Genomic DNA, 18,126 nt, shown 5'->3' with positions numbered 1-18,126 from the left:
GGCATGACAGGAGGCCGAGTATAATCACAGAAATATAATCACAAAAAGACCTAAACGTTTCTGATGTACTGTACTTCTTTCTATCATGTTTGACCCTGATGAAATGATGTGCACATCACAGAAATATTAGCCAAGAGTGGGGTTGTTCGCTGTGATTATGGCACAGTGATGCTGCAGGTATCAGATGAGGCTTATCAGCTTTATCTGCATGGATGGAAAGACCACTTTGAAAAAAGCACCTGACTGATCAAGAAATGTTTTCCTGCACTCATGTGTCTTGTGTTTTGTGTCTTGACAGAGAGACACCAAAGGCCAGTTCCTGTTGGACCATGTATGTAACCACTACAACCTGCTCGAGAAGGACTACTTTGGTATTCGATATGTGGACCCAGAGAAACAGAGGGTAACTATCACACACAGGCAACGACCAAAAAGCAGCAAAGCTCTGGTACTGTCATCATTGATGGATCAGTCAATTATAACCTTTATGAAAGTCCAGCAGTCCAAAAATGACAGGTATGCAAGTTAAAATGATGCAACAAAGAGGGAAACAAACAGATCCTCATTTACAAGAAGCAACTGTAAAGTTAATTAAACTGTTAATTAACCAATTAACCAAACGGTTGACAAATGATTTTCTTTTGTTTGTCTAATCAACCAATCGTCTAATTGTTTCAACACTGGATCTCAATCACTCCAGTCTGATTTTATATTGAAGCAAAATGTTCAATTTAATGTTTTTTATGTATTTTCTCATTTCTGTTTGAACCGGGGATTGAATAAAATATTTAAATTAGCAGAAATGTTTCCTTTTGCAGACCGGGGAGAGCAGCTTTCCCCTCTGTGTATTTTGTATCATCCCCCTAGGCTGTTTTACCTCTGCTAGCAAATTTGCAATGTTGAATATTAGTCAGGAGGCAGTCTGCGCATTTCCTTACAAGTTCAAGTGACAAATAACAACGAGATCAGTCTTCATACTTCAAACAGCCCACACACAGAAGGGACCCGATGCTCTGTCTCAACAGAAGCTCAGCTGGCCTCCACTGCAGCAGTATTTAAAAAGCAAAAATGAAAGTACAATAACACAAGCAAATATCCATAAGAGATGTCACAACACAAAACTAGTAAAAACACCATAGTGTGCAGTAAAGAAAATGGAGCTTTGTATATGGAGTCAATTATCAGCAGGTTCAGTGTAGCCATTTCTTTATATATGTTTAATGAGATGACGCACGTAAAAAGATGTATATGTTATTATCCAGTGTGATTTTACGTTTGTCTGTAATACACTGTTGCCGAACATTGCTGAGTTTAAGCAATGTGTCATTCAATTATTCATACAAAAACATGAAGATCTGTCTGATTAGGGAAATGGAGCTCATTAAGAACTGCAACATATTTATTTTTTCTGATCTGCTCTTGCAAATCAATCTCTCTCTCTGTCTCTCTCTCAGCACTGGCTGGAGCCCAATAAGCCTGTGGTGAGGCAGATGAAGTGTAAGTGTCCATTCTGTTTCCTTTAGTTTTTTCTGTGTTTTTTGCATCAGTGCGCGTGTGTGACCGCGTCGTTGTCACTATAAAGTGTTTGTGTGTGTATGTGATTGTATATGCCTTGTATCGCAGGCCTGGATTTGTCGACTTCGGTACGATGAGGTCAAGCTCTACAACAGGCAACACCACAGGGTCATGACTGCACAAACCCACCTGTGTCAGGGCCACTGGTTATATATTAAAAACATTGAATTTTCTCGGAAACACAACAAATTGCATAAAAAAAAAGGACAAATGTCTCATTGTCAAACAAGCAAACCGGCTTCCTCCCGTGGATGTACCAGTCACAAGTTTCATACTGGAGGGAGATTGACACCAAGCCTTGACCCTATACCAGCTCCATGAAATGACATGACGTGTACTGAAGTTTTCCTAGCCACCAGCAAAGACAGGTTACGGATTTTAAGCTACATTTGAATTTTAAATGTTACTCTTGTCTAGAGTCGATTCTTTATTTTGCCTGGGTTTTGGGAGCAGGGCCTGGTGTCATGTTGCATCTCATCTCAATGGATTCTCCAATGCAGAATCATGATACAGTAAATTGTGAACTGTGCTTCATTCTGGAAGGAAATGTTTTGTCTCTTCCTGGAGCGCAGTAACAGAGAACAAGGGATATGAATCTGCCTTTGCTTCAGGAAAGGCGTCAGCCACCTTTTAATACAGAGGCTATTGGATTTTCCTCAGAGGATTTAAAAAAAATCAAGAAGCAAACATTTTACCTAGATTCCAGGGCACCTTGGTGTGCAACCCCTACTTTTAGTATTTTTATATTTCGATATAGATTGAGGGCTTTCGTTGTAGCAGACTGAGGTTTATTGTTGTTGATTTTAAACATTGATCACTACTCTGGGATCAGCAAAAACAAACTCACAAATCATAAGAAAGGCTTAAAGTAATATTTTCTCACTTTCTCACACGTCTCTGTCTGAAGTTCACCCACCCTTTTAATGACTGCCCTGTTCCCTCTGCCCTGTTATAAATGAATAAAGGAGCTATTAGCGGTGAATTCTGCTTCATCAGAACATGTGCAAGAGGACTTGAGGGGGGAGGCTGAGGAGATCTGTGGAAATTAGAGTCAGAGATAGAGATGGATAAAGAGAAAATGCCGGGAAAGATGACTGGGAAGGGGGGGGGGTCTTATTCAGGGAGGAGGGGGAACAGGCAGTGATGGATAATGTAGCCAAAGAAAAAAGTCAGATTAGGTAAGAAAAGAGGAAACTGGAGAGGCACATTGAGATGAAAGAGGCTGACAGAAAGTGAAAGAAAGAAAAAAAGAGGGAGGGGAATGGAGGATGATCTGAGTCGTACTGAAACCTCAGTTCTCCCTGTGGCGGGATTTATCTCAAATTAGGATGCGTGGCTGGTGTTTTTTTGCTTTGTGCGTCCCATCTTACGTGTACACGCGTCACATCTTCCCGAGTGTGTGTGTGTGTGTGTGTGTGTGTGTGTGTGTGTGTGTGTGTGTGTGTGTGTGTGTGTGTTTGTGTGTTTGTGTGTGTGTGAGAGAGAGAGAGAGAGAGAGAGAGAGAGAGAGAGAGAGAGAGAGAGAGAGAGAGAGAGAGAGAATACTGTTGTGCCAATTCACTTTCTCTAAAATGTTTTCAAAAAAAGCATCTTGGTCCCTTAGGTTTGAGCAAATAAGTAGCTCAAGTTCTTTGGGAGCGGGGAGGAGGATTGCATCTTTCATATTGCTCAACATGTATTATGTAGATGTGTGCTGTTTTTCATAGAACTCTGCAGAGGGTTTCCGCTACTAAAGACAGACTGGCGAGGGCACACTGTAAAGATCTGTGGCCCTATGTTAGATGATGTTCGCTTTGTTCCACCTCGCATGTGTCCTTTTTCTCCTTCTCTGTCTCACACTCTTGGCATCTACTTTGACAATAATCATGTCCATATCAATGTATCATCGCTCTGGATATTGTATAGTCGAGTAATCTGTACATGTTTTCCAAAAATGTATAAACTTCAAGTTAATCTGAATTAGCTTGAAAATGCACTCAGCTATCTGATCTTTAGATCTAGTTTTGTGTGTGTGTGTGTGTGTGTGTGTGTGTGTGTGTGTGTGTTAGTGTGTGTGTGTGTATGTGTGTGTGTTAGTGTGTGTGTGTGTGTGTGTGTGTGAGAGAGAGAAAAGTAATTACTGTAATTATCAAATGACTAATCAGTATTAGAGACATAGTATTATTTATTTTTTGTCTCTGACTTAGTTTTACATAATCTTTACTGCTCTGTTCCCCCTCTCTCCTCTCCTTCTCATTTATGTATCCCTCCTCTTCTTTTTCTTTCTCTTCTCTTACATGAAACCAACCACTTTGCTCATCTTTGCAACTTTCTCAAACTCTCTCTTAAAACTTTCCTCATATTTGCTTTATTAAAACATTTCCCTTTTCTGCCATCTTTTAACCCATTCTTCTCATATTTGTGTCTCTCTTGTCTTCAGCAGCTCTGCAGCCATACACCATGTGCTTCCGGGTGAAGTTTTATCCGAACGAGCCCATGAAAATCAAGGAGGAGCTCACCAGGTATTAATAACTGTTCGCTGTGGCGCCCTCAGTGGCCAAGTGGGGCCACGGAAAATCTGACGGATTTGACGGTGGCAGACAGACATGGCACATGACTTTCTGTCAGAAAAGCCTTTGCATGTGGTTCATTTTAACCCAAACAATGATCATTTCCGAAACCTTTAACCAATTACTTCTGTTGCCAGAAAGCATTTCTGCCAGTAAGAAGTTCAACCTTTAGCTCTTAGCCTTTGTCAGTCGGAACATAATTAGACTGATTTTTTCTAATCAGATTCTTTTTCAGTCTGTTTGTGCAAAGTTAGTTATAACTTTGGCCACATTAGTTTGATAACCATACATCCTTAACTAGCTGCTTCACCGTAACACCTTTTTTTCAGCAGTAGGCAACTTTGTGATATATTGAACTGCAAATACATATTTGCTTTATTAAAACATCCTTTGGTTGATTCCATAAAAGAAAACACTTCTGTCTAGGCAAGGAAAGACAAGGCAAGTTTATTTGTATAGCACATTTCAACAACAAGGCAATTCAAAGTGCTTTACATGAAACATTAAAAGCATTGGGTGGAAACATGTAAAATCACATTAGAATACAATACATTTGTATTAAAATACAATAATTCAAAAGAGATTTTCAAAAGAGAAAATAAGAACAGGTGATACAAGTTACAGTGCCGTAAAAGAAATGCATAGATAGTTTATTTATTATTTATTAACAGAAAAGACTTCAGTCTTGATTTAAAAGAGCTGAGAGTTGCAGCAGACCTGCAGTTTTCTGGGAGTTTGTTCCAGATCTGTGGAGCATAGAAACGGAACGCTGCCTCTCCATGTTTAGTTCTTACTCTGGGGACAGAGAGCAGACCTGTCCCAGACGATCTGAGACGTCTGGATGGTTCGTAGCAAAGCAGAAGATCAGAAATGTGTTTTGTCCCTAAACCATTCAGTGGTTTTTAAACCAACAGTAGTATTTTGAAGTCAATTCTTTGACAAACAGGAAGCCAGTGTACAGATCTGAGGACTGGAGTAATATGTCTAAATAAATTAGGTATAGTCCAACTCGTGGAATAACTGGCAGTCATACACACTCTCAGACAAGTGATAATTAGAGATGCTCACTTAGAGTTACAGTGTTGTCTGTCCCATCTGAGCTGTCATGTCTCAACATCTCAGCGTCTGTCGATCACCACCTCTCACGTCCTCGCTCTCTTCAATTCATTCCAGCTTCTGTCCTCCCTAAGGTGTCTCCTCCCTCTCTTCTGTTAGTACCTCTCTGTCCTCCTCCTTCCTCCCCTGTCATAAGAGCTCCCTCTTCACATCTCTCAGCTCATGTTGCCACATCTCCCTGTCCTCCTCAACTTGTATTAGTTAAAGATGCTTTTCTCTATTAAGGTCATTAAATATTTGCTCTCTTTACCTCTGTTTCTCAACTTATGTCTCCCTTGAGTTCACCTTCAATTTCTGTCATGCAGCTGCACATTATTCGTTCCCTTGCTCTTGTATTTCAACACTGCAAAGGACTGCACTTTCAATTTATCCCCTTGGGTCCATTTCTGTTCATTAGAGTGTAATTCAGAGAACCCAAGAAGCGCCATACACTGGCATTCCACTGATGAGTTTGCAGTTAAAATACTGAAGAAGTTAATTCTGAGCTGAGTTTTGAAAGATCAGAGGGAATATTTCAAATCAAAAAACTTGTATGTGCTGCATGTGCTCCTGGGTGCAGGATGTTATTTGAATTCTGGCAATTTCCCCCTAATATCAAAAAGAGATAAAACAAAACAAAAAATAACCCAGGATTCATAGGAATCACATCCATATTAGGTAATTCAGCACCTCACAGTTTTCTTCCAATGAAACATTCAGTGCCAATGCAGGGTAGTTTACTGTTTGGTTAAGTTTCCATGTACAGATAATACAGAAAGCAAGAATATGTAGTATCGTCCCTCTTTTGGTGGAATTGACATTTAGCTCAGAAGTGTTCTGCAGGAATGTTTCCTGCAGTGATCCCACAGTGTTCAGTGCACCGCTGAGCTATACTAATTACACCTCATACGGTAAATGAGAGTGGGAATAATGAAGCACGGAGTGGGGGGAGGGGGGAGCAAAGGGAGAAAGGAAGACAAGAGTGAAAAAAGTGATGAGTAGGGATTTATATATATATATCTTTAAATTTACATTTAAAAAAATGATCTGCTTCTGTATAAACTGTAGTCAGTGATTGAAAACCACTCAATTTACAGATGAAGCACAGATTTAAACAAGTAGATTTCGAAACTTCCTGTAACTGTAAGATTGAGACAAAAGTCCAGGGAAGGTGAGAGGAAAGAGAGGAAGGGTTTCAGACTGACAGAGTTGTGTAAATATACATAGCCGTGTTTTTTTATGGGGCAGTTCCATGCGGCTGTAGCTGGACTCTCTAGATAAAAGTCATAAGCAGCAGACTTTTTGCTCCATTCAGTTTCTCAAGTTCAAAAACAAGTTTAATGAGTCAGTCGACTCAGAGACTTCATCACCTGAAAACTCATCTGTATCCATGGCAACACATGTCCCTATCACAACAGCACTGTCATGTAATTTTCTCATCTCCTTGGTAACACAAGACAAATTAGCATGTGAACAGCACGCCTAACCTAGTCTCCGTTGAGTCTGTTTCCATAGTAACAACTGTACCGGTCTCTGCTACATGATAGTTTCCATGTCAATAATCTTGTTTTTCCAATTGCCATAGCAACACAGATGAGTTATTATGCTATGTGGCTGTATTTCATTTACGAATTGGACCCTTTATCCATGTGGAAATATTTAATGTAACATTATAATGTTAATGAGACTTATGTAAAATTTGATATGACATATCTAACAAGTTTTAGGGTAATGTCACAAAATAAATATTAAATGCAGAAAATGTTCAGCCATACACGTCTTTGTTTTTGACCAAATAAGTTGAATTGCATTGTGTGCGTGCGTGTGTGTGTCCAGGTATCTCCTGTACCTCCAGTTGAAGAGGGATATCTACCACGGTCGTCTCCTCTGTCCATTTGCAGAAGCTGCATATCTGGGAGCCTGCATCATACAGGGTGAGACCTGATGACAAACAGTTACTGACAGTGAAGCTACTGGTGCTTTAGGGAAACTGTATCACATTTTGTCCTGGAATTCGATGGCCGCTGACGAAGAAGATGCAGATGGAGATGTTACAGTCATTAGTGCCAATAACCTTTCTGTCATTGAATCACTAGATGGCTCTGATTTGCCTTATATATGTTTTGCGCTTTGATTGTGAATGGGAATTGACAAACTCTGACAGTCAGTCTCACTTACACAGGCTACGAATGAACTCGGTAGAGGAATAAGACAGGATTTTTTTCATCAGTTAATTAGCACTGGCAGTTTAATGTTGAATCACCGTGCAGAGCCACCTGCTTCCATATGGATTGAGACAGGAATATGAGCTGTATCATAAAAATGAACCCCTCTGGCTGATACTATGCTAACGCTGTGATTGGCTCATGTCCCCAGAGAGTGCAATGCGACTGGCTGGACTTATCTCAGCCTTGTGTGTTTCTGCGGCGTAACATTGGCTGTTCTGTTTAACAAGGGCAGGTCCCTGTCCCATTTTGTCAGGGTGTTGATTATAGAGCTTCAGAATAGATTGAGGATTAGTATTATTTAATTAAACTCCCGGGAAGTTTTTGATTTAACCTCTATCATGAATACTAATTAAGAACGGATTAAAGAGAGAAATTAGTGACTGTTAGGACTTTGCACTTCTCCTGGGGAAATAAAATATTGAAAGAGAGCTAACATATCTGTTAATTTAGATGTGAAAGGAATGATTTAATATTGGTTATTCTCTTTCTGTTGGTGAGTTTAGAGCACCTTTCCACTCTGATATCACCTTCTCCTTGCAGCTGAGCTCGGGGATTACGACCCAGAGGAGCACCCATCAGACTACATCAGTGACTTCAAGCTCTTCCCTAAACAATCCCTCAAACTGGAGAGGAAGATTATTGAATTGCATAAGAATGAGCTCAGGTGAATGTGTGTGTGTGTGTGTGTGTGTGTTTGATATCGGGGACAGGCATGGATGCTCATTCTGGTGATTTGCGCTTGTCAGAACAGCCTGTGAGACAATTTTCTACTCTGCAAACAATTAAGTGCTTTCTGCCGTTGAGCAAAATTGGATTATAAAGATGTGTGCTTCATTGCATTGCAGAAGATATTTCAGTTTAGATTCAGTTGAAAGTAAATAAGAATGCAAATTAAATTGTGAATGAATGAGCATGAATTATTTATTTAATGTGGTTTGATTCATGTAGTAATGCAGGATATTCACAATTTTAATTCTGATGAAAATCAGACACGGATATATATATACGAAAATATGAGCCACACTCAGACCTGAAAATGTGCATCTGCTTTTTGGTCGTGTGAAACTGTCTAGACCTAACAGTATGATTAACACGGCCGAACCTTTGAGGAGAGACATTGGCTGTGGAATAAAAATACAATACACGTAGAAGGGTGAATTAAAAGAGGAGAGGATTGGGCTATTGCCCAGAGGTTTCACTTGGTAACAATGAAAATGTCAAAAGATCAAATTTGTTAAAATCATCCAAAGTCCTCTACACTCCTACATAAAGCCCATCCATCGGGTTGTTTGCGTTTATGTCAACCACCGCTGCAGCTCATGAGTGATGATGTGAGGTTTGTGACCGTCACACTTTATAGAAGCGATTATAGAAGATCAAAGACAAATCCCTCATTTCCCACGGTGCAGAGGCAGATGATGGTAAGTGCCCCCTGTCTGCCCCGATTGGTCTGACTGACAGTATTAAGAGCATGTAGGTTAGTACTGAGCAGCAGAGAGGGACTTCAGGTGATATACAAATGGATTTACACATTTTATTTACATAGCCGATAGGTTTCTTTAATGGATTCAGCATTTTCTTCTATGTGCATATAGACAGATTTTGTGTCTGTAATATGAATGCTGATTTATATGTCTAGCATCTCGATGAATAACAGCGTACATCACTCAGTTTCATGACTTTGCAGCACTTAGACTAATGAGCAAAAAAGGTGTTTTGTGGGAATCAGCATTCCCACTAAACACTGGGCCTCTGTTAATAAGTCTGTTTCTGCAAAATGGTAACAGATAATCAAAAACTGGGCCAATTTAAATGTCTTTAATTAGTTAAACACTAAGAAAAATAAATCTCAGGCACACTGGCATTGTGCTTGCCATCAGGTACTGAGGAAATTGTTCCCCCCATTGGGGTCATGTATTCGGTTTAGGATGGACCGTGAAATATCATCTGAGTGCAATTGTTGATGTTTCTTTCTCAGGAACACAAATCGCATGTATACTTCACAGTCAGTGATTGGGAGATTTTCTGCTCGACTGTGCTGCTTCTCCTTTACTGGGGGGTGAAAACAGTTTTGGGTGGGCTGTTGCAATTTTAGCTACTTTTTTTTCACCTGCAAAAACTCTGGCTATAGGTTTTCAGACCGCAAAGGAGGTCCAGAGACATGAGTGAGAAAGTCTCTGTGATTTGAAATGGAAATTGAAGATAGTTATTCTGTTTGGCCCATTCATCAACATGATCAATTGCAGCAGCAGCAGCAGTGGTAGTGCTGCACAGACCATGGAAGCAGTTAAGGTAGGCACACAGACATGGTGCATATATTTTTAGATTCAGCGAGACTTATGCTTTTTTAGAGGACATGATTATCTTGGATGTACACTGCAAGTAAACATAGAAATAACTGAAAAATGAACTTGAGAATCATCACACTAAAGTAAGTCATTGATAATTATCATTACCTACAACGTTGCAAAGCAAACAGAAAATGTCGAGAGGAATTAATTATCCTAAATGTAAATTGATATAGGATTAAAAAAATACGGGGCACCATTTGTAGCCCAGCGTGACTCACCGAATCCATTGGTACATTACCGTTTCTTAAAGAACTTTACTTCTGTAAATATAAGTTAGTAAATTTTGGGTCACAGTTCTTCATTAGTTCATACTGCTATTGCGTGAACAGAAAGAAAAAAAACAGATCTTCTGTAGACTATAATTGCTACGTTTGACTCATTAATAAGTACAACGCTGCGGGGGGATGGGGCTGGAGCCAATCCGTGCTAAAATTGAGTGAGAGTCTGATCGCCAGCCCTTCACAGGTCCAAAACACAGAGACAACCAACCAACAACTCACATTCACAGCTACGGTCTCCAATTAACCGCACAGACATGGGGAACTACGATTTCAAACCAAGGAACTTCTTGCTGTGAGGCGCCAGTGCAAACCACTGAACCAATGAGTACCAAACAGATCAACTAAATCGATATGAAAGCATAAACATACATGTAGTGTTGTCATAACCACACAACACAGAAACATACACAAGCAGTATCGATGTGGTCATCTGTGAACAAACCTTTGTTTCTCTTTCCTCTCCTCTGTCTTAGGGGCCAGTGTGCCGCATTTGCAGAGTTGAACATGCTCCAAAGGGCTCACAGCCTCGAAACCTATGGAGTGGACCCTCATCCATGCAAGGTAACATTTGCGATGGCTGATCCTTTTCATGATCGTGAATAAAACATCCTTCTTACGATTTTTTTGATTTTGCGACCATTTCACTCGCAGCCTTTTGTTTACGCGTGCAAATATTCCCAAGAGTTGTTTGTGCAGTTGTGTGGACGCACAAAACTCTGGCTTTAGTGGAGAGTGTTGCTGTGCCAATAACACACATACCCACCTGTCCTCTTTACCCTTTGATTGTTTGCCCTTGATCTGCATATTAAACTGACAACCATGCACATGATTAACTTTACCGACAGAAGCTTTTCTGAAAAGACGGAGAGGTCACCAAAGGATGATTATTGAGAGGCGAAACAAAGATGTGGTGAAGGTCAATGACCTAAACCTCTAGTTTGCACTTGCATGTCTGTCTTATCTTGGTAAACAAAAGAAATCAGTACAGAAACCATCATTTTTCAGGAATAAATAATCTTATTGACTGGTCAGAGAAAATCAAGGCCTAAGCAAGTCATTGTCACTGACTCCATCTTCGTACTGTTGACACTGGATAGAAGTAAGCTCTACTCCTAGTGTAGTGGTTCACCTTAGAACAACTGCTTGTACTTTTTTTCTTGGTATTTCTCTCACACTCTTTTGATAGATGGAACAGATTGAATCTGATAAAGAAAATCAATATTTCACAACTAGCTATTTGTTCATCGCCCACCCTGTCGGAGTGTGAGATAGGGGCAACCTCTTTGACAGACACATCCAATCGTGCTCAGAGAGGATAGATTCAGTCTGTTGGAGAGGATCCCCTTCTTCTGCCTCAGTCTCATCAGTGGGGCTGTTTTTGATTTGGTTGGCTGGAAATGGCTGTTTTTGCTGAATCTGTGGCTTTATGCACATGCAAATCTGTGACAATCAAGAATCAGAGGAAATAAGAATTAAAATGTGGGAAACGCTGAGTGATTTACACTGATATAGAGAGAGTCACACCAGAAAAGAAGGGAGATCTACAGATGATTGTGTTCTCTCTTTTTTATGAAGTTGTTGTTGTTGGTCTCATTTTGCCTCATTATATCAAACTGAATCTCGTGTCCCTATATTCTGCACCATGTTGTTGATGCCATTTACTGCAAATTAGGGGGTTGGGGGTGTGTAACAAACAGGTGAAGTTGTGTGGGTGGCATTGCCATGGAGATTATTGATCGCCCACTTGCTTTCCTGCTGTTGACCCACCTGTATCCCATAATGCTGTGTGCTTCCTCTCATTCTGTATGTGTTTTTGTGTGTGTGTGTGTGTGTGTGTGTGTGTGTGTGTGTGTTTGTGTTTGTGTGTGTGTGTGTGTCTTTCAGGACTTTACAGGCTCCACAGCCTTTCTCGGGTTCACAGCCACAGGTTTTGTGGTTTTCCAGGGAAACAAGAGGATCCACCTCCTCAAATGGTACAAATGTTTGCCTAAGTCTTAGAAATATGAACCTGGAAGCATTGAAATCAAATGTGTAGCCTGTATCAAGTGAAAGAACAAAGGATAAGTAAAAGTAACATATGTTATCTAAAGTAAGCCCTTTGGGAGTGTTGCACTGTAATACATGTTATGTCGTTAGATTATTTGCTGATGTTTTAATATTTGTGGGCATTGTTGCAGCAAAGTGTAATTAAAGTAGTTTAATTTGTCCAGGACAAACAGGGTTGGCGCATAAACAATAATCACACTGAACCCTATATTGCGAACCAAAATGTGTAATAATTTGTTTTCATTATTTAGCCAATTTTCAACCCCATTTCTTGAGGTACAACGTTGTGGTTCTTTGCAGGGTGGATGTCAGCAAGCTGAAGTTCGAAGGGAAAACCTTTTACGTCATAGGGATCCAGAAAGAGGTGAGTGCGGTGTCGTCCCGCATGCACCTTCTCCTCTCGCGGGTTAAAAAGAAAACAAAATGCGGTGTGTAGTTTTCACCGTCGTAATGATGAACTGTGTAGCTCTGTGCTAAGGTCGTCTTCATCACGCTGACCTGTTAGAGCCCAACCTTTAACATCTGTGGAGTTCAGTACATCTGGAAAGGCCTTAACTCTAATGCAGATGTACAGATACTGTCTGTATTCATTTTGATGATGTTTTGTGTTAGTGACTTTTCTTTTTGATTAACCTTGAAGTGTACAATACATCCTTTATTTCCCCTCCTCCCTTCCTTCTTCCTTTCCTCCTCCCCTTTCGTCATCTTTGTAATGTTCCACCATCAGAAAAATGTGCTATGGAACTGTTCCTGTTTGTCTGTTTGTGATCTGGTCCGCCATCACACACACTTGTGTATGTGTGTCACTGTTTCAGATCTCCTTAACAGGCAGGATTCACTGTAACAGGATGGTGGGTGTGTTACAACTAACCTCCTCACTCACATTATGTGTCAGCTGTGGCCCAAATATGAGATCCCTTCAATGCACCCGTGTTGTTAACGAGTAAAATGATGTGATGTTTCTCACTGAAACTGACACAGACAAACAAACCTGTTAAAGGTACTCGAACGGGTGTCTTGCATTTGGGAAACATGTTTCATCTCTATGTTTGTCATCCGGTCTGGAGCTCTGATAGATTCTGAGCAGCAGGGTTTGTGCATTATGCCTCATATATGTGTTTAAAATCTTTATTTTGCGAGAGCTGCAGCTGATTGTGTCTCATATTGCTGTGAGGTGCCTTAAAAAATACCTGAATATAGTAATTCTGGTTGTAAAGCCAGGTTGATCCTTAATCAGCCAATCGGCCAAGCAATCATTCAATCAGCCAATAAATCTCATGACTGTTCTCTTCATTGCAGAAGCTTAAATCAGCTCTCTCTCATCTGCGCTTAACTGTGTCAGCGTGTCTGCCTGTTTGTCTGTCTGGCAACTCATGAATGGCTGAAGATGCAGTTTTATCTTTGTGTTTCTGTCTCTTCTCTCTGTGTGTAAACATAGTCATCACTGGTGAGTAAATACAAGTAATAACAGTAGCACAAGACATTGTCCTACTTAAATCCTTAATTTGATGCCTCTCCCTGGAGTCCTGCCCTCACCTCTCCTCCTCCTCACACCTGGAGGAACCTTTTTCATCTTTTCATCATTTCTTTTATCACTTTTCATTATATACAATTTTTGTCCGCTTAACCATTTTATTCAGTTCATCTAACAATTTCAAATTATTTAGCTCATCTTTGCAGCTATTTTGCCAGTACAAATATTCTGTTCTACATCTGAAAGGACCGTTCGTCTCCCCCATCCTGTGTATCTATTCCCCACAGCCATATCATCAAAATCATCTTCACAGCCCCATTATCAGTAAACTATAGATTATGTGATATTATGATGCATAATCTATAACCCTGTCCATGTGAAAGTTATTTTTCACCTTGAATGTATTGCTATATGTATGTGTGTGTGTATCCTGTATATATTCACATGCGATATTTCACATTTTAGGATTTTAATCATTTATTGTTGTGTCACAGGCCACTGCACGATTTCACTATTTCCCCACACTTCTGTTATTCAGACATTAACTGTCCCACCTTGAGCTGATGGCAGCTTTTCATGGCTTTGTTACGGTAACGCTCACCTCACATGTGTAAGAACCAGCAGTTTATCTATATTATCATTTTCTCCAGACAGTGTTTCTTGAGTTAGAAATGAACTTTAGTGGTTCTTTTATATCCGGGGATTGCACACAAGCTGCCACATTAAATGCATAGCTCACACAAGATGCAAATTCATTCCGTAAATGCTTATGTTACTGCTAAATACTCTGTGTAATACTGAAGGACATGTTAATAGATATTTTTAGAGTTTAGGACCAGTTCAGATTTAGCATCATCATTAGCATCATGTCATGTTTTGTTGGAGGGATTTGAACATGTTTCTAGTACTTTCACATAACCCTGACCTGACACACATGGCCACTGCAGCACATGTGTGTAAATCACAACTACATCATAATATAACCGATGTGCATGACACTGAGGGGGCTGAGCAATATAGCTGACCAAGATAGGAAAAGGAATGAGCTGGATCAGTCCACAGCAGTAAATCGTGCGGTGACACCTTGCTGTCAATTGAACAATTCCAGGTCCCTGTCATTTTGTCTATAAAACCTATAGCGTATCATGGATGTTACTGTTTTACAGTGACTCACTCCCATGCTACTGATCTCACTGTTTCCTCTCTCCCTCTCCTCCTCCTTGTTGTCGAGCAGCATCGATCGAGGATCATATTTCCAGACACTCAGGACTGAAAACTAGACATTTACAGGAATATATCCTCCCCCTTTCTAATCCATGAAGATCCATGTTCTGCTAGTGGGCCACTTTACTGCTGAACACTCGCTATATCGGTTTTAACATCTTGCTAAGCTTCTGGTTTTGGGTCTGTGGGTCAGCGTTTTGCACAGCTCCCTCTCACCGTGTTCAGCACTTCTCCTGTCCTTATTCACACACAGTCTCCTTGTAATCTTACTTCTCTTCATCACATGTTTTTCTTTTTCTCCCTGTGTCTTTGTCCTTCTCTGTGCAGAAGAAACTGGTGTTGACATTTCACACCTCGACCCCTGCAGCGTGTAAGCACTTATGGAAGTGTGGGGTGGAGCACCAGGCTTTTTACAAGTGAGGTTACACACTCACAACACACAAATGTATGGAAACACGAGCTGCTTTCAGACATGCCCTTTTCTGGAGGGGCTGTATGTGAGAATGCAAATGTGTGCAAACCTTTTGTCTGCATATGTTGCTCTGGGAATTTTCTAGAACTTTTCCTGCCAGCCCCCTAGTAGCCCCCATTCTGCCCAGGCCTTGCCTGAATGTTCTGAAAATGTTCCTGCTATTGTGAACGTGTCATACAATCTCCTGCTGTGTTCTTCATATGTGAACGGACATCTTACCGAGTTCAAGTCTGAGAACAGCTTTAATTGAGCTGGTCTTTAACGAGAGATACTCCAATTTTATTCCTCCTCAAAATGCCCCTGCCATGGAAATGTGAATAGGATGAATAAATATTGTAGCAAACAGCATTCATAATATTTAAGATGGCACTGATCTGGTGAGTTTTGCTATAACCATTCTTTAATCGATTTAGATATATTTATTTGGAATTTGTTGTACTGGTTAAAGTAGTGTTCATTTTCTTTCTTTCGTGCTCCACTTTTATTTTTAGCACATTATCACTCTTTTAAACACATCTTAGTGACACACTGAAACACTATGGCGCTGTCCTTCACTGGTGAGCAGCTGATCGCTCCGAGGCCAGAAGCTATAGGTCCGATCTGCAGAGGTCGTAGACACTGCTGGTGTGTCAGGAATGGAAACGATCTTGGGGGAGAAACAGAGAGTGTGGGAATTGAGATTATATCTTTTGTATGTCGCCCTGGGAATACAAGGTAAAGGGAATACAAGGTAAAGAGCACAGAAAAAAAACAACTTTCCACTGGATTCAGTGGGTTCAGTTTATTGCACTTAATAGTTGTATAACAGCAGAGAAAGATGTCAGACTTGAGGCATTCATCCTTTTCTTATCTACTTCCTGAAATTTAACATAGTTTCTGCATACAGAGATGTACATGACCACAAACCTGACACGTCCCAGTTTTTTTAAGGTGACCATAACTGTGATGTTCTCAGGACTCAAGGAACATCAAAAAACATTACGTCTCGGTTTCATCTAAAAGATAAGATGATTTCTGAAACATTACCCAGGTTAAAAAGTGAACAGAAAACATTCTTGAAATTGTAAACAACATATGAGATAACAATGTTTCTACAATGGACATTTATGGACTGTTTTGTCGAGCTGTCAATCACATGATTCAATGAAATACTATACAAATGTTTACATTTATGTTTTTTAGCACTTCAATTATTTCTTATCCATGTTGGTTAAATGCTGGCATTCAAAGAGTGTTTTTGTTGTTATTTTTTGATGCAGTGTGAAGAAGGTGTTAAATGAGATGAAGTGAGGTGTATTTTGAAGATTAAATTCTGCTTTCCGGTGCCCTTCCTCCTCCAAGTTTTACCTCTATGTATTTCTTTCTTTCCAAGGCTCTTGTTTTATTTACTGTTCAATCATACTTATTTTATAAACATGTTTTAGATTTGAAATATTATATATCAATATTGATTTTCCTTTTGTACTGTTGCCGAATTCTATTTTATCTGGCAACAATGGACAAATTTAGTCTTTGATCATCTTCGAAATCGAATTGAATGAACTTATGCATTAACTTAACACTTAACTTAACTTAAGCCTACTGAAAAAAGCCCCAGCCTCTATAACCCTGGACCTCTTAGAAACAGCAGCTCATGTGTCTCCGAGAGGCTGCCAGAGGGGGAGTGGACGTCGTCTTGGATGTCAGACAAGTATCAGAGCCGCTTAATCAAATCAGAGTGAATTGAGTTTGTAAATGGGAGCCAAGCAGAGCTTTGAGAACGTGCAGCCTCTGTTTGTGTGTTCTCTGGCACCGTCTCTCCTGCTCCGGAGCCCGGTTTCACATGATAAAAATGCTGAATAAAACATGAAGGTTTGACCTACAGCATAAACTTTTTAAATGTGTAACACCTCGAAAACACCTTCCCCCCTCTGCCTTTTACGGAGCCAGACTGTTCAAAGCAAGTCACGGCTGCTGCATAACCTGGAAGATCAAGTCGAGATGTGCTGTGGCAAGAGTTTAAGTTACAATCACAAACAAATGCATGAAAATGTTTTTTTTGTTTTTACAAGAAGGTACTGTTTCAGCGTTTGCGCTTCAGATGCTGGGTCATGATGAAGTGCTTTGTGTGCGTCTCTTTGTTTCCTCCTCCCTCTCTCTGACAGGTGCGCCAAGTCGAGTCAGATAAAGACAGTTTCCAGCAGTAACATCTTCTTCAAAGGCAGCAGATTCAGATACAGGTGAGACACTATTCAAGGCAGTTTGCGTAAGAGCGGGGACATTTTTAAAGACAACAAAATGACGGACAGAAGTTTGACAGTCAAGGGAAAGTAATCAGGAGAAAATGATGCTGGAATTTAACCAATGACAGCAGGGGGATTGGTGATGGATCTTAACTCACGGCACCCACCGTCTATTTATATTCAAACCCTACAGTTCCTTATTACATGTTTCTTTTGCAAAATGGGAAAGAGATTCGTGGTGTTGGATCAGTTCATGCAGAGTTTTCCAACAAAGGCATTCATTTACCAGCATGCAGTATTGTTGTGACTGTCCCTTGAGCTATCAAGTGCGTGTCAACAACCCCAGATTTTCAGTTCGCCCTCTAAATTTTGACCCAACCATCAATCTCACCAACAATAGACTAATGGGTAGCATAGAAGCTGCGTGGTCAGAGTCCAGAAACTCCACTCGCCGAACAATCAGACTAATGGCGCTGCGGACGCTGATGGCACGAACCCGCCATCCTCAGCAGAAAGTGAAATAATTCTCATTGTGAACAATTGCAAAACTAATGAAAAATCACAGATGATTGTTTACTGACAGTAGCCACCGTAATTATCTGTTGTACA

At 40.3% G+C, this 18,126-nt stretch overlaps 1 protein-coding gene across 3 annotated transcripts in view; it reads left to right on the top strand.

Annotated features, from left to right (window-relative positions):
* Window positions 1-18,126, top strand: part of frmd3 (FERM domain containing 3) — a 47,455-nt gene that overhangs the window by 14,980 nt on the left and 14,349 nt on the right. For 2 of the 3 annotated variants that reach the window (XM_047329001.1, XM_035639093.2), the window contains 10 exons: window positions 299-403; window positions 1,455-1,497; window positions 3,995-4,076; window positions 7,056-7,153; window positions 7,988-8,111; window positions 10,553-10,640; window positions 11,964-12,052; window positions 12,426-12,489; window positions 15,151-15,239; window positions 17,440-17,514. In XM_047329001.1, coding sequence (XP_047184957.1) covers window positions 299-403; window positions 1,455-1,497; window positions 3,995-4,076; window positions 7,056-7,153; window positions 7,988-8,111; window positions 10,553-10,640; window positions 11,964-12,052; window positions 12,426-12,489; window positions 15,151-15,239; window positions 17,440-17,514 — 857 coding nt within the window. The remainder of the gene's footprint in view (window positions 1-298; window positions 404-1,454; window positions 1,498-3,994; window positions 4,077-7,055; window positions 7,154-7,987; window positions 8,112-10,552; window positions 10,641-11,963; window positions 12,053-12,425; window positions 12,490-15,150; window positions 15,240-17,439; window positions 17,515-18,126) is intronic. The other variant, XM_035639094.2, reaches the window with a different exon arrangement.

The sequence above is a fragment of the Scophthalmus maximus genome, chromosome 19 (genome assembly GCF_022379125.1).
Source record: "Scophthalmus maximus strain ysfricsl-2021 chromosome 19, ASM2237912v1, whole genome shotgun sequence".
Taxonomy (NCBI): domain Eukaryota; kingdom Metazoa; phylum Chordata; class Actinopteri; order Pleuronectiformes; family Scophthalmidae; genus Scophthalmus; species Scophthalmus maximus.
Note: the sequence above shows the minus strand (reverse complement) of the source record. Positions and strands in the feature narration are given on the sequence as shown.